This window comes from Pongo abelii, chromosome X (genome assembly GCF_028885655.2).
Source record: "Pongo abelii isolate AG06213 chromosome X, NHGRI_mPonAbe1-v2.0_pri, whole genome shotgun sequence".
NCBI classification, from domain to species: Eukaryota; Metazoa; Chordata; class Mammalia; order Primates; family Hominidae; genus Pongo; species Pongo abelii.
This window is the reverse complement of record NC_072008.2, coordinates 31,479,679-31,493,557: the sequence shown is the minus strand read 5'-3', so window position 1 is coordinate 31,493,557 and position 13,879 is coordinate 31,479,679. Positions and strand designations below refer to the sequence as shown.

At 40.3% G+C, this 13,879-nt stretch overlaps 1 protein-coding gene across 1 annotated transcript in view; it reads left to right on the top strand.

Annotated features, from left to right (window-relative positions):
• The first annotated feature begins 1,708 nt into the window (after nt 1-1,708).
• DMD (dystrophin) overlaps nt 1,709-13,879 on the top strand; it is a 147,636-nt gene continuing 135,465 nt past the window's right edge. The window contains 2 exon segments of the mRNA NM_001132294.2: nt 1,709-1,863; nt 7,651-7,712. Of these exon segments, the coding sequence (NP_001125766.1) occupies nt 1,844-1,863; nt 7,651-7,712 (82 nt within the window). The 5' untranslated portion in view covers nt 1,709-1,843.

Below are 13,879 nucleotides of genomic sequence, written 5' to 3'. Positions count from 1 at the left end.
TTACTGCAAAGGGCACTACTTCCTTATTACAGGACACTAATCCCTCTTCCCCAAAGATAGGAGCAGACCTAGAATATACTGTTAGACCAAGGGACAACTTCAGCCAAAGCAAATCTTAGTGTGCCCCCCTCAGACTGTAATAGCAGCTGCCTCCACAACTCACTAGCTAAAAATTGCTAAAGGGCAACACTAAGTAATCTCAGTGTATGAGCCAGAATGCCAGAAGAAGTGCCATATTTGCTTAAAAATAGCAATACCGATCATACTTATATGCACATATCTTTAGTGATAACATTTACCTTTATATTTGGTTTGTTAAAGGTAATAAAGAATCCTGGCATTCCCTTTTGCTTTTGTCCACATACTTTATTTTTGCCTCATTTGCCATGCTGTAGCATTAGATAAAGCAAAATGGGTGTCCTTCCACCTAAAACATTCTAGGGGGAAAAATGTTGAGCCAGAAAAGGATTATTTCAAAAGAAGCCGGACATGGTGGCATGCACCTGTCATCGCAGGCACTTGGAGGCCAAAGTGGGAGGATTGCTTGAGCCCAGGAGTTGGGAGACCAGCCTGGGCAACACAGTGAGACCCCCATCCCTTAAGAAATAAATTTTAAAAAGGGGACCACATTTAAACTGTAGACCGAAGTGGAATGAATCAATCAGAAAGGAGAGTGGAAAGCAAATGTTTGGAAGAAAATAAAAAGAAAAGCAAGCCAACAAAATAAATGGACAAAGAAGGACAGTGAAAATATCACTAACAGTTTATCGTAAGATGCTCTTCGGATGCTAATCTAAGGTGTTATGTGAAGTTTGCAGAAAAATCTTGTGCTAATGAAGGCTTTCTTCTTCTTTTGAATATTTCCAAGCTTGAAATAATTGTGTGTAGTTAACTTCTATCATCATATTGCAAACTCTAAAATTAGAATTATTTGAACTGTTCAGGCCCTGTAACTTTTCCAATAAAATATTCTATTGGAAACGAGTTCCTTCTAGATCTTCCTAAAAGAATACTAAAGGACCAAACCGTGCAACAGCACTGGTGGTATTGTCTTAATTTAGAGAGTCCATACCAAGTGACTCTCAAACAGTATGCTCAGAGTTTCTGGTTCAATAGGTCTGGGCCGGGCCCAGGGAATTTTCATTTCTAAGAAGTTCGCAGGTTATACTGATACTGCTGTTCCCAGGGACTACATTTTGAGATCCGCTGCTATGTCACAAATCCAAATACAAAGTCTTTTTAACAATCGCTTTTAGCCCGGGATGAGCCTAACGGCAATTTCACGTCCTTATCGCCAGCCACTTTAATCTAAAACTGAGGAGGAAGGGAGAGTGAGAATTATGTATATAATTTTTTTTCTTTTATTTTTTAAAAAGAAAACTCCAAGCCCACACTCTTAATTATCTGGGATGAGGTCATTTGCACCTGGGTCATTTATTTAGGCAACAAGTAGTTTTGCTAGAGGCTTTAAGGAGGTGTTAACAGAGCGGTGTGTGGCTTCCAGGTTCCTGGGTCTACCTTAAATCCCCATCCCCTTTCTTTCTTTCTTTCTTTCTTTCTCTTTTCTTTTTCCTTTCCGTTTTGAAAGCCCCAAGTGCCCAGTCTCTGGGTGACCGGGTTCCCAGGTCCCTAGGTGGGGGGCGGAGCTCGACACGGCCCCGCCCCGTCTGGCCGCAGCGCCCCCTCCCCGGCCCGCCCGCGCCGGCTCCTCCGCAGTGCTTTCAGCTGTGAGCTTGGGCGGCGGCGGCGGCGGCGGCGGCGCTCCACTTTCGGGGAGCCTGGCGGCTCTGGGAAGCTCACTCCTCCACTCGTACCCACCCTCGACCGCGGAGCCCTTGCAGCCATGAGGGAACAGCTCAAAGGGTAAGTGGATCGCGGCCCCGGCCCCGTCTGATCGCCGCAATCCGTGCACTTGTGGCGCGAGCAGGGGGCAAGCTGAGGCGGTCAAAACTTGGACCGCCGCGGCGGCTGGACCCGGGGCGCCGGGCGGCTGGGCGTCTAGGAACCTCTCCCGCGGGTTCCCGCGGCGCGCCTGCAGGTGCGCCCCCGGGGTTTCTCCCCAGGCGCCGGGCTAGTGGGGGAACCTCTTCCCTCGGCTTTGGGACGGGCTCGGGGAGAAAAAGCTGATTTCTCCCCGTCCCCAGAGGAGATAACGCGTTCCTCACGCGGGGATTGGGGCCGGGGGAGCTTTTCGCTCCTTTCCAGGCTGCCAGTGTGGACGTGAGCAAGGCTGGCTGTTGCTAAATCGTCGCTCTTACTCGCAGAAGGAAGGGGCGCACGCGGCGCTACCTTCCATTGCACTGCAAGTGCCAAAAGGTCAACTTTCTGCCTGATTTCTTCCGAGGATTCCAACTGACATTTCCCTCGCTGCATTTTCTACCGTGCTCATTCCATGCCCCAAGACCTGCAGAAATCAGGAAAGAAAGAACAACTAAAGCCCAGAAGTCAAAGATTTCAGGGGGGGATTTTTGTTTGTTTGGGCTTTTCTTTTCTTTTTTTTGCCTTTTGGGATTGGGTGTGGAGTCATTTCTAGGGTGTTCTCTCGCATTTCTCCAGGTGTCTGTGCTCATCTTCAAGCAAAGTTTGTCACTCCCAATCCGAGCACGGCAATAAAAAGGGCAGAACTAATATAAGCAGAATTTGCTTATATTAGTCAAATTCGAAGTTAAGTTTGAAGCTTTAAATTGAAGGGGTTTAGTTGCTTGAGGGAGGCATAATATTAATTATAAACTGTTTTTACATCGTGAAAAAAATCCATCCGATTTAAGTGGTGAACTTTTAAGTGGCGTCTTTAAGTGAAATCTACATTTTTCCTTGGGCAATAAACTCTTCTTGGTCTTCTGCTTTATCCCTGTCATCTCTCCTTGTCATCCACCCCCCCACACCCCCAATCAACCTTTCTTTTTTTGCCTAGATTTTTTATTGCCTTTTACTCAAGCCCCTCTTTGGAGGATACATTTGCTGTTGGAGAAGCGAGAGGAGCAAATGAAGCAACACGGTTATATGAAAGGTCTCTGACCCTTGAACACCGTGGAATTGGTTTCAGTCATCATTGTTTGATCTCCGATTGGACACGACCCTGAAAAGAAATTGCTTTGGCCAAAGTTGAGGGTGGGTGGGAGTTAAACCTTGAAAAGCAAATAGAACGGAGGACAAGTAACAGCTGGAACAACCACCGAGGCAATCATCTTTGCCCTGGCTTTAGTCAAACAGAATAAAATGGTAAATATCCCAGGGAACAAGAAATGGGAACTAGAATGGATTTCTGATGCTTATATTGATGCCCACCCCTCCAAACCCCTGCCCCACGGTAGCAGAAACTTTAAAATATATTTTACCATCCACACCCTGCCAGTATTCCAGCAATGCAAGCCAAGTTCAACAATTCAGCATGCAAATGCCAAGGTTCCTCTAGAAAAAGAGTCTGATCCTCAGATTAAAGGGAAATCATTTGTGTGTGTGGATCAATGGGCTCCAGATTATATATGAAACCAAACTCTAATCCTCTGCAGATCGCAAGAGAACGCTACCTTTTTATATTGCTGCATAGCGATTAGTTTTCTCCCTGGGAAGTAGTGGACAGATAGTTTTTTAAAAAGGCAACTGTTCGGAATATTTTCAGTACCAAATAACAATGGTGGCAGAAGAAATCTTATTTTAATTAGGCAACTGCCATTTTCCCAGCCACAGCAGTAGATATTTGTTACTTTTTATAAGTGTTTAATGTTTGTTTTTAAGAAACTAAAAAAGCAATTCCAGTAAGTCTGATTATTCCAGCACTGACAGCAGGAACAGCTCTGAGGCAGTTATAATAACCTTGCACACTACTGGAAACTAAAGACGGTGAGAGAAAATTTAAATTGTATGGTAGGAAATTAGGTCAGCCTTGTGCTCAGTAGAGTCATGCTTTAATTTCTTATTAATGACAAGTAGGTGTTGCTGGGGTCTTTTGTCATAGTCGATGACTTTATATTGTAATTTGCATCAGGGTCCTATCACAGCCTCAAATAAAAAGGAAAAGGAGAGATTACCATGGTTTGTACAAAGAAGAAGAAGAGGGGAAATCTTCATATAAATACTGCTCAGAGAGGCATATCTGATGCCAGGCTTTGGAACCAGCAGGGCCAAAATCAGTAACATTTTTTAAAGATGTAAAGAGCGTTTTAAGGATTATTTATGAAGCTGATCTCTGTGTTAATGTACATACAGACTTGTGATCTATGTTGAACATTATTGTTCTCAGAAAGGCCAAACAAAGATGTACCCATTAACATGTGAACAGGTTTCAGAATTTCCTTTTTGGTTGTTCATGGTATATGGGGAGTGTATTTCCGATGTGGAGAGTGAAATGCAGAAAAGAGGCAATTACCAAAAACAGTGCCACCCACCCTTCCACTTTCTCCTCCCTAGCACACCATGTTTTTCTATATTGTCTGCATATTCCAGGTAAATGTGGGCTCTTCTCATGGAGTTATTGAGAATTCTCTACTGTTTTTGAAGGCAGGCACAGAGTAAGAAACGAAACTGTAAAATCGGTTTTGATCACAGACAAAAATTTGGTGTGTCCTTCAAGGTACAAGATAGATATGAGTTATGCAGATTTGTGCTTACTGTTTCATCCAGTCCATATTCATAGTTCTTATCTATTTTGGAGGGTTAAATGTGTCCCAGTAGGGCTCTGGATTCATCACAGGTAGAAAATAACACGCCGTGAAGTGAATATTTGGTTCATCATATAGTTTCCAAAAAATCTGAAGGTTTTTCGGCTACGTTGCCAAGCATTTTTAGCATTAAATGATTAAAAGACTGTTTTTCTCGTTTTAAGGATTAGTCACACCCTTTATTCTTTTCTTCTTTCCACTTGTGCTCACTTCTTTTGCTTAGAACTGGTTTGCAATTGAAGTGAAACTAAGACTGCAAAGGTGAAATCTAAATCTGTTTTCCTAGTTCTTTTGCATTGCTTAAAAATAAAAGGTTTGTGTGTTGAAGGTGAAAAAGGTTAGCTTCTGGGATTGTTTGAGGAGTTCATTTATCTATGTTATTCAGGTCCCCCAGAATCACAGATAATTGGGAGAATAGTACCTATCAAGGACTAGCATCTTAACTCACAAATGGGCAATGGAATTGGGGGCTTAGAATTTCTTCCTTCTTCCAGTAAAGGAGATTTTCAGTTTTGCCGACGACTGATGGATTAAAAAAAATAATTTCTAAAACCCTTTTCATAATTCTAACCTTCAAAATAAATTCTTTAAAAAGGCAGGAATGTATGTATGCCAACAGTCATGAGATTTCTTTAGAAGATGGGGAGCTACATGAAGCCCTCATTCATTCTATGTGGGATTCTCCTGTAAATTGTATACACTGTTTCCCTTTCCTTTTAGAATTGTGTTTGGTACAAGTTTATTTCTTGCCTATGTTCCTCTAATTTGAAGTCCATTCCAGATGGTGACTTTTCTTGGTGGTTCCTGTCTCTGTCTGATCAGGCTTATCAGCTCAGCTAAATGTTTTTCTGCAGACCTATAGAAGATGCTACGGTCCTTAAAAATATCCTGGAGATGGGACATTGTTGTTACACAGTGTGACTAGTAAGGACCTGTGTGAGCCCTTGTACATGTGGGCACACATGTGTGTGCTTCCTCTCTTTGCTCTTCCTTTTTCCCTGGTGCTTATATCACATCTGGATGACCTTTGGAAATAGAGGAGGCCTGAATGCAGGGTGGTCTCAATAGAAGGTAACCTTTCCTTGCTCTGCACTTATATGCGGAATTGGTATACACTCACTTTCCGAGCTGAGAAATGCCTGAGAACAAGCAACACTTTTTCCATGAAGCTGCAAGCTGCAGCCTCCTTGTGCTGCGCATATAAAGTACCAGTCCTGCCTACCCCTTCTCCAGATCATAAACCGGCTTGGTCATGGGGTTTCCTAAAACCCCTTGAAGCATGGAGACCACATCTCCTGCTCTTCTTGCTCTCTAAGACTTGAATGTCACTCTGTTATATTCCCTCAACTGATAAGCCCTTGTTACAGTCCTCAAATGTGAGTTGTCTCTATGGAAAAGTAAAACAGAAATAAACATATTTGGAAGACAGTGAAACAGCACTTCACAAGTGAACATTTTCTTGCAAATTGATTTCAGTAGCCCTCACTGTTCAGTCACTGACTAATAAATATTACAGGGATGGTCTTTGAAGTTGTACAGTTTGGGTGATTTCCATATGTCTTTATGAGGTTTATGATTGTATTCCATTTCTTAAACCAACTTAAATGGTTGTTTTAACTTATTTTTTTTAAACATAGGTGATAACATGTAGTGTGTTGGTTTTGCTCTCTAGGAAGGGTCTTTCTTCGCCTTGATTGACTTAACTACAGTTGGATCCACATCTATATTGTAATCAACTAATAACAGATTTGCTTTTAATAGATGACAATTTGAGGGGCACATGATACCAAAAGCGACCACATATTGAGCACCAAATGGTGCCGGTCGCTTACCTATTTCAACTAATCCTTTAACCCTCCAAGGTAGGCAGGCTTGCTTTAAATTTCACCGCCAGCAGGGCACAGAGCCCTAAAATTCAAAACATACGCTAAGGCCATTTGACATTGTTGCCTCTCCAGACTCCTCTTTTTGTGTGAGGCCACTGTACTTTCTGGTCCTCTGGAAATGCCTCAATTTAAGCGATTTCTCTTTTTTCCTTCCCTCCCCTTCCCCCCAAAAGTTTATGAATAGGCTCTGCATATGAGTACCCAAATATCATTCAAAACTGCATTTTACTGTATCAAAGCCTGTCATGCAATCCTTGAAAACTGGAAATACGACGCTATGGTGATTTATGTAGATGGGCCAAAGTAAGGAAAAGTATATGTAGTTATTTCTCCAGGGTTTATTCATGTAATTGAATGAGGAACAAAGGTGTTTTGTTCTTTTTGTGGCAGGAGCTGATAGCCAGCAACCACACTTCAAGAAATGGAAGACAGCTGTGAATGCTTCATTCAGGCCCAAGTAAATATAGGAAGAGGTGTAGTGGTGTATAGCGTACTGAGTTTAAAGAAAAAACACTCTGAAAGTAATTGGGAAGAAGGAAGTTATGATATATTAGTCAGACAGTAGATATACCTTAAGCTGAAATGAAATACAGGTATCATGGATATGAGATCTGTATATGTAGAGGAAAGAGTAATGGAAAAATGTCAGGGGCAGTGAAAGCAAATGAGAAGTGGGATGATTTATATTTATTGAACTAATGTCCGATATCTCTTTGACAGAGTTGAATAATCATCAGTTGTCGGTGTCCTTTCTGTAGTGTTCCACATTGGATAGGTGAAGAAATCCTGATAGTCGATTATTGATCACATAACAAGGTCAATTTATCATAACTGAAGCGCAATCAATTTGTGGGTGCAAAGAAGAAACAAATTCTGGAACCGAATAATGTTTATATTGCTTTTCCCTTTGGAAACAAAGCAGAAAGGGGCCTTTCTGCTTGTAAGATAAACATTTCTTCAATACACTATGGAAGTGCTTTGAAATAAAGATTCCGAATGGTTCAAAAGCAAATCATGTTGTTGTTATTGTTGTTTTCTTTTTTCCTGTTTTCTTGACTACTCATTGTAAATGCTAAAGTCTTTATTTATGTTTTGTGTTTTAGCCACGAGACTCAAACAACTTGCTGGGACCATCCCAAAATGACAGAGCTCTACCAGTCTTTAGGTAAGGACATGGCCATGTTTCCTCCAAGTTAAATGACAGGTGACTTTTAGGATAGTTTGCAGTGTGAAAGTAGTTTGCAGTAGTTTGCAGTGTGAAAGTTACTTGCTATATAAATACATCACTAGATTGTTTCCAGGGTGAAAGCAGTGGCACCTTCCTATCCAAAACTGACAATCAGCTTTCTTTTTTTCAGAGGTTCCTTAAAAACAAGTTTTAGAAGTTGATTGATTCCTAAAAAATTCAATATACCTGAGAGGGCCTAAAGGTCTTTGTAGTTTTCTTTGGTGCCTAAAATGATGGAAAAACGTTGCAATTTACGGCTATTTTTTTTTTTTTCTTCCCACGAAGACAGAGAACTGTTTCAGGTGCTTATTGATTTCTTCCGTGTGAAACCAAGACAACCCTTTTGCCAAACCACAAATGTTGTGTAAAGGAATTTTCTGCCGTCTTTCCGGTGCTCACAATTCCTAAGGCCTGGCGGGTCATTAATGTGAACACTTAAATGATTTCTTTAGTATGGCTTGTTTTGTGTTTATGTAAGAGCCTGACAGTTGTGTTTTCTTTCCCCTCATAACTTGAATTTTTTTGAATAAGTACAGTGCATACAAATAAGGGTTTGAAAACACCAGTCTTTTTACACGGGACAAATGTCCAGATGTCTGGTTTGTCGTTTTAGATCTACAAGGAATATTCTGAAATGAATTATCTTAAGTTGCAGCTTGTTTTGGGTGTTGTTTTGGGGCAGGGTCTTGCTCTGTCTCCCAGGCTGGAGTGCAGTGGTGCGGTTATAGCTTATGGCAGCCTCGAACCCCTGGGCTCATGCGGTTCTTCTGCCTCAGCCTCCTGAGTAGCTGGAACTACAGGAATGCACCACCACACCCAGCTCATTTTTAAAATTTATTTTTATTTATTTTTGTAGAGATGGGTCTCACTATGTTGCCCAGGCTGTGTTTTTATATATTTTTTTAATAGAAAAACGTCATGTCTTTTCTACTTTTTCAAGCCTGCATTTCTGTGAATGGACATGTTGATAGACAAACACATAAGGCCATCTCTTTGGATTTAGGGTTATGTAATGAACACCGTGGGAATCAGGGTACTTAAACATAAATTCTGTGTAGGTATATGTAAGTGGGGTGTGCGTGTGTCAGGGGGTACGTAGCTATTACTGCTTTTGTTGTCATAGATTCTCACAAAATGAATTGCAGCTATAGAGACACCAAGGTCTAGAGAAGAGATATTAGCCAAAAAATGGTTTTATTAAACATTTTTCTAATTATACACGATTAAATTTCTTCTAGAAAACCTGAAAAATGTAAATAAAAAACTTGAAAAAGGAAAAACAAAGTCACTTATACTAGCCAGAGAGATCCAATACATTTCGAGTAATATGTCATTTCAGTCTGGTTATAAGTGTGTAAACGTTTAAAATTTTAAATAAAATTGGGATCAGCTCATTTTCAAGTGCTACATTTCCAGCCCCTACGGAATGTTTTTGGCTTATAATTGTGGACTGTTTATACCACAGGTGGAAAACGTGAATGCTTATCTTTTGGCAAATGAGAGAATGAAAAGGCTTCATCTGAAGTGGGCAGCAGCTGTCCTGAGCAAGCTGGTCTTTCTATCCCTGTACTCCCAGGACCCCTGATTGTACAAGAGAAAAACTAGAAATCTGTCCACAAAGAGCTAATTTAAATTTGTCTGTGGGCCTCCTGATCATAACCTGTGGTTTACACAGATTTAGCCCACTTCCAACATTTCCTACGCTAATTACAGTAGTTTCTAGTTGTAATATTTTAATTCAGTCTTATTTTAAAATCATTATTATTATAGAATTAATACCTATTCATATTTTTTAAGTTTAAAAATATAGACAGGCTAACAATAAAGAAGAGACAAATCATTCATAACCCCACTTCTTAGAGTTAGCTGCTGTTTAATAATCTAGGATCTTCAAAAATGTCTTTCTATACATATATTTTTATAGAAGTTGAATCATTCTGTCTTATAGCTTGCTTTTTTTTTTTTTCCACCGGAAAGTGATGTATTACCATGGCCATATTTCCATTTTGTTGTATAGTATTCTCTACCACTTTCAATTACTCTGTAATGAGAAATTGCAAACACGTTTGATGAAAAGCTAATTATGGACTATCAATGAATACATGTTTGCTCCTTTAATACAAATTAAATATACATTTAATCATTATATTTCTAAAATTTTCTCCATAGTTTAGATGTGGTGATAAACTCAAAACTGATAATCTCTCATGGCTTGTGACATTGGGCTTTTGTGACATCACTCAATTTTGAATGATAACAGAATTTTACAGTTGCAGGGGATTTTAGAACTCATTTATTGCAAAGTTTCTCTTTTATGAAATCAACTTTCAGGTATAATTTTTATATAATAAAAGGAAGTCATCGTAAGTGTGTGATCAATTCCAGCCCCCTTTGAAATTCTGTTTCTTGCTAGCCCAATAACAAACCATTTGCAAGTGAACTAAGTGTTGAAATTTGCTTTTCACCTTTCAGAGTTAATATTTCCAATAGTTTTGTAACAATCAAACATTCGTTGGGCTTTTATCCAAGTGGTGATTCATCAGATAACATCTCCCATTTATTGCGGGCCTATTGTATGTTTTCCACATGGGACGTGCCAGCAACCAACCTGCATGGTGGATGGTATCAACATCCACATTTCACAGGACAGCGAAGCCAGGCTCAGGGAGGAATTGATCAGGGCTACACAGCTATGTGGGGCTACACCTGGATTTGTCCTCAGTTTTCTGTTAGTACTTTCACTGTTCTCATTGATTTTATTTACTAGGTAGAGTATATTTATGTTGGTTACTACATACCTGCTACACGTATATAGGAATTGATAGTTTTACCTATGAATGGTAAGTTACTTGAGTGGTATTTCTGGAAATGGTATGGTGGGTTCCTAAACAGTGGGCACTCCTTTCACTGTTGCCTGGCACACATAGAATGATTGTTGTATGGCTACATCCTTTTTTGTTTGTTTGTATTTTGAGACAGAGTCTCACTCTGTCACCCAGGCTGGAATGCAGTGGCAGGATCTTGGCTCACGGCAACCTCCGCCTCCCCAGGATGAAGCGATTCTCCTGCTTCAGCCTCCCAAGTAGCTGGGATTACTAGGCACCCGCCACCATGCCCAGCTAATTTTTGTATTTTTACTAGGGACGGGGTTTTGCCATGTTGGCTAGGCTGGTCTCGAACTCCTGACCTCAGGTGATCCTCCCACCTTGGCCTCCCAAATTGTTAGGATTACAGTTACAGGCGTAAGCCACCGCGCCCAGCCTGCCTACATCCTTGAGATCCCATATAAGATTAACTACCAGCACTGCCTTTCCCCCTCTCCAAAATTATAGTGTTTCAAAGTCGAAACATAAGCATAAAATACTGAAAAGAAACTTTTCATTGATTTTTAGCTTTTACTCACTAGTTTATATTTTTCTTCTTCAAGAGGTATCCCTTTAGGTCCAAATTGCTCTTTGAGCTGGATGAAATGGTCGGAAGCCTTCAACCACAGTCAGTTCATGAAAGGTACCTTGAAAGCAGAAATGGTGTTGTGGTCTGGCGTGTCAAATGTTTGAGACCACATCTAGCCCCCTCTCCTAATCGAACCTGAACCTCATGTCTCTGGTGAGGTGCTGAAAATATCGAGATGTTGCTTTTTCCCTCTGTACCCCCACTCCAGACGTACTCTACTGTGGAAGCTACTACAGTATGCATGGTAGGTTACACGTTCCTAGAGACACCCACTTCTAAGGAGATTTCCATTCTCTAATTTGCCAAAGTTCCCAAGCAGCCTGTTCAACACATGTTTATGTTACCTGCCTTGCCCTCAAAAGCATTCAGGTGTTCCCCTGCACCCAGGGTTTGAACACAATAGGATTAGAAGCTGAAAACATTTTGTTAGAACTGAAAAAGTAGCAAGTATTTACTGATGAAAAGCTATAATATTGCTTGAGATATTACCATTGGAGCTCTCTAATACATTCTAGGTGGTTTTCTTTTTCATTCCTTTTCCACTGATTTTCTACAATGAATTTATATTATTTACAATTAGATGTTTGGTAAAAAAGTTTCTTCGTCAATACCCCCATTCCATTTCTTACTTAGTGTCTCTATAGCTACAATTCATTAACTAATGAGAACTTCTGACAGAAAAGCAGCAGTAGCCACATAAACACACACACACACACACACACACACACACACACACACACACACACACGCCCCACATATATGTAGATAATTTATACTTACCCTGATTCTCATGGACTTTGTCAGGTAAGCTTAAACTCAAAGAGATCATCTCATGTATTTTTAGTCTGTATGTCCAGTCGTGAAAAATGCAGATGTAGACATTTTAGTGGTAGAGAAAATAGAACTTTTTTGATTAAAAAATAGATAAAAAACTACATAAGATAATTAATTTCAGATTATTTCCAACAGATCTAAAATGGCTTTGCAGAGGAGGTTTCCATCAAGTGTTAGAAATATTGTGTTTCCCTCATTTTTCGGCTGTGTACCTACACAAAAAATTGAGAGAAAATATTGCCAGAGTCCTACACAAACAAAGCAAGACATAGCAAAGAAATAATTTAAAGGTTCACTATGATGACTGAACAGTCATTAGGAATTTGAGTCCCCGGAAAATTTTTTACATCACATTAATGGTTTGACAAAAGCATTCTCTTGGATTTTCACAGGGGAGAAATCACTAAAAGCAACTGGAAATCAGTTTTCTTTCAGCATTTGTCTGTGACTATCCCCAATAGTCATAGAATGCTAGTAGAGAATAGTAGTGGAGTAAGTGGGATCTAAGAGACCAAGTGTCTCATGTCTATTTTTTGTAGACCTTGGTGCTTTATCTTTAAAATGTGAGGATATTGGGGCTGGGCACGGTGGCTCACGCCTGTAATTCCAGAACTTTGGGAGGTCGAGGCGGGCAGATCACCTGAGTCAGGAGATCAAGACCTTCCTGGCTAACATGATGAAACCCCATCTTTACTAAAAAAACAAAAAATTAGCCAGGCGTGGTGGCACATGCCTGTAATCCCAGCTACTCAAGAGGCCGAGGCTGGAGAATCACTTGAACCCAGGAGGCGGAGGATGCAATGAGCTGAGATGGCGCTGTTGCACTCCCTCCTGGGCAACAAAAGTGAAACTCCATCTCAAAAAAAAAAAAAAAAAAAAAAAAAAGTGAGGATATTGGACAAGTGTCTAAGAATTTTGTTTTTCTTTTACTTTGGGCTGAGGGTGGGGGGCAGGCTGTTTCTAAACTTGCTGTGATCATTATTTTTCAAGAGGTACCTTTCAACTAACTCTGCAGACAAGTGGATTTCTAAAAGTGTAATCATTCCTATGTTTTAAAATGTACATTCTGAGAAAACAAACAACAGGAGAAGATCATGCCACCCATCCGTGTCTTACAGGCTGAGTGAGGCAAGCTGTTGTCAAATAGAGAGGCTCTTGAGATATTTCCCATTAGACTCCTCTGGTTCATTCATTTGTTATTGAGAGGGCACATTCTTCGTCACTCCCTAGAAGTAATAATATGTTTGATTCATGAGGTGAATTTTAGATTTCTATTAGCATTTTTACAAATGTAATGGAAAGACTGTTCCAATAGGTTAGCTTGGTGATTTAAAACTCTGAGCTCTTCAAGGCTCCAGAAAGCATTTACAAAATCAGTAGATGTTAGATAGTAATATGCTCTGGAATTTATTTTGAAATACTAATATAATATTGATTTACATGAAGTGCAGTTATGTGGTTAAAAGCCTATCCTTTTCTCACAATTTATGTCTAGGTCCCTAAGTTCATTACTGAAATTTTAAGAAAATATTTTTTAAAAAGCTCACCCTGCCCCCACACACATAATATATGCTGCTTAAAGATACTTTTATTGGGTGTTTTTTTTGTTTGTTTGTTTTTTTTTGACAGCATCTTGCTCTGTCACATAGACTGGAGTGCAGTGGCCTGATCATGGCTCACTGCAGCTTTGAACACCCAGGCTCAAGTGACCCTCCCACCTCAGCCTTCCAAGTAGCTGGGACTATAGCCGTGTGCCACCGTGCCTGGCTAATCTTTTTTTAAATTTTTTGTAGAGATGGAGGTCTCACCATGTTGCC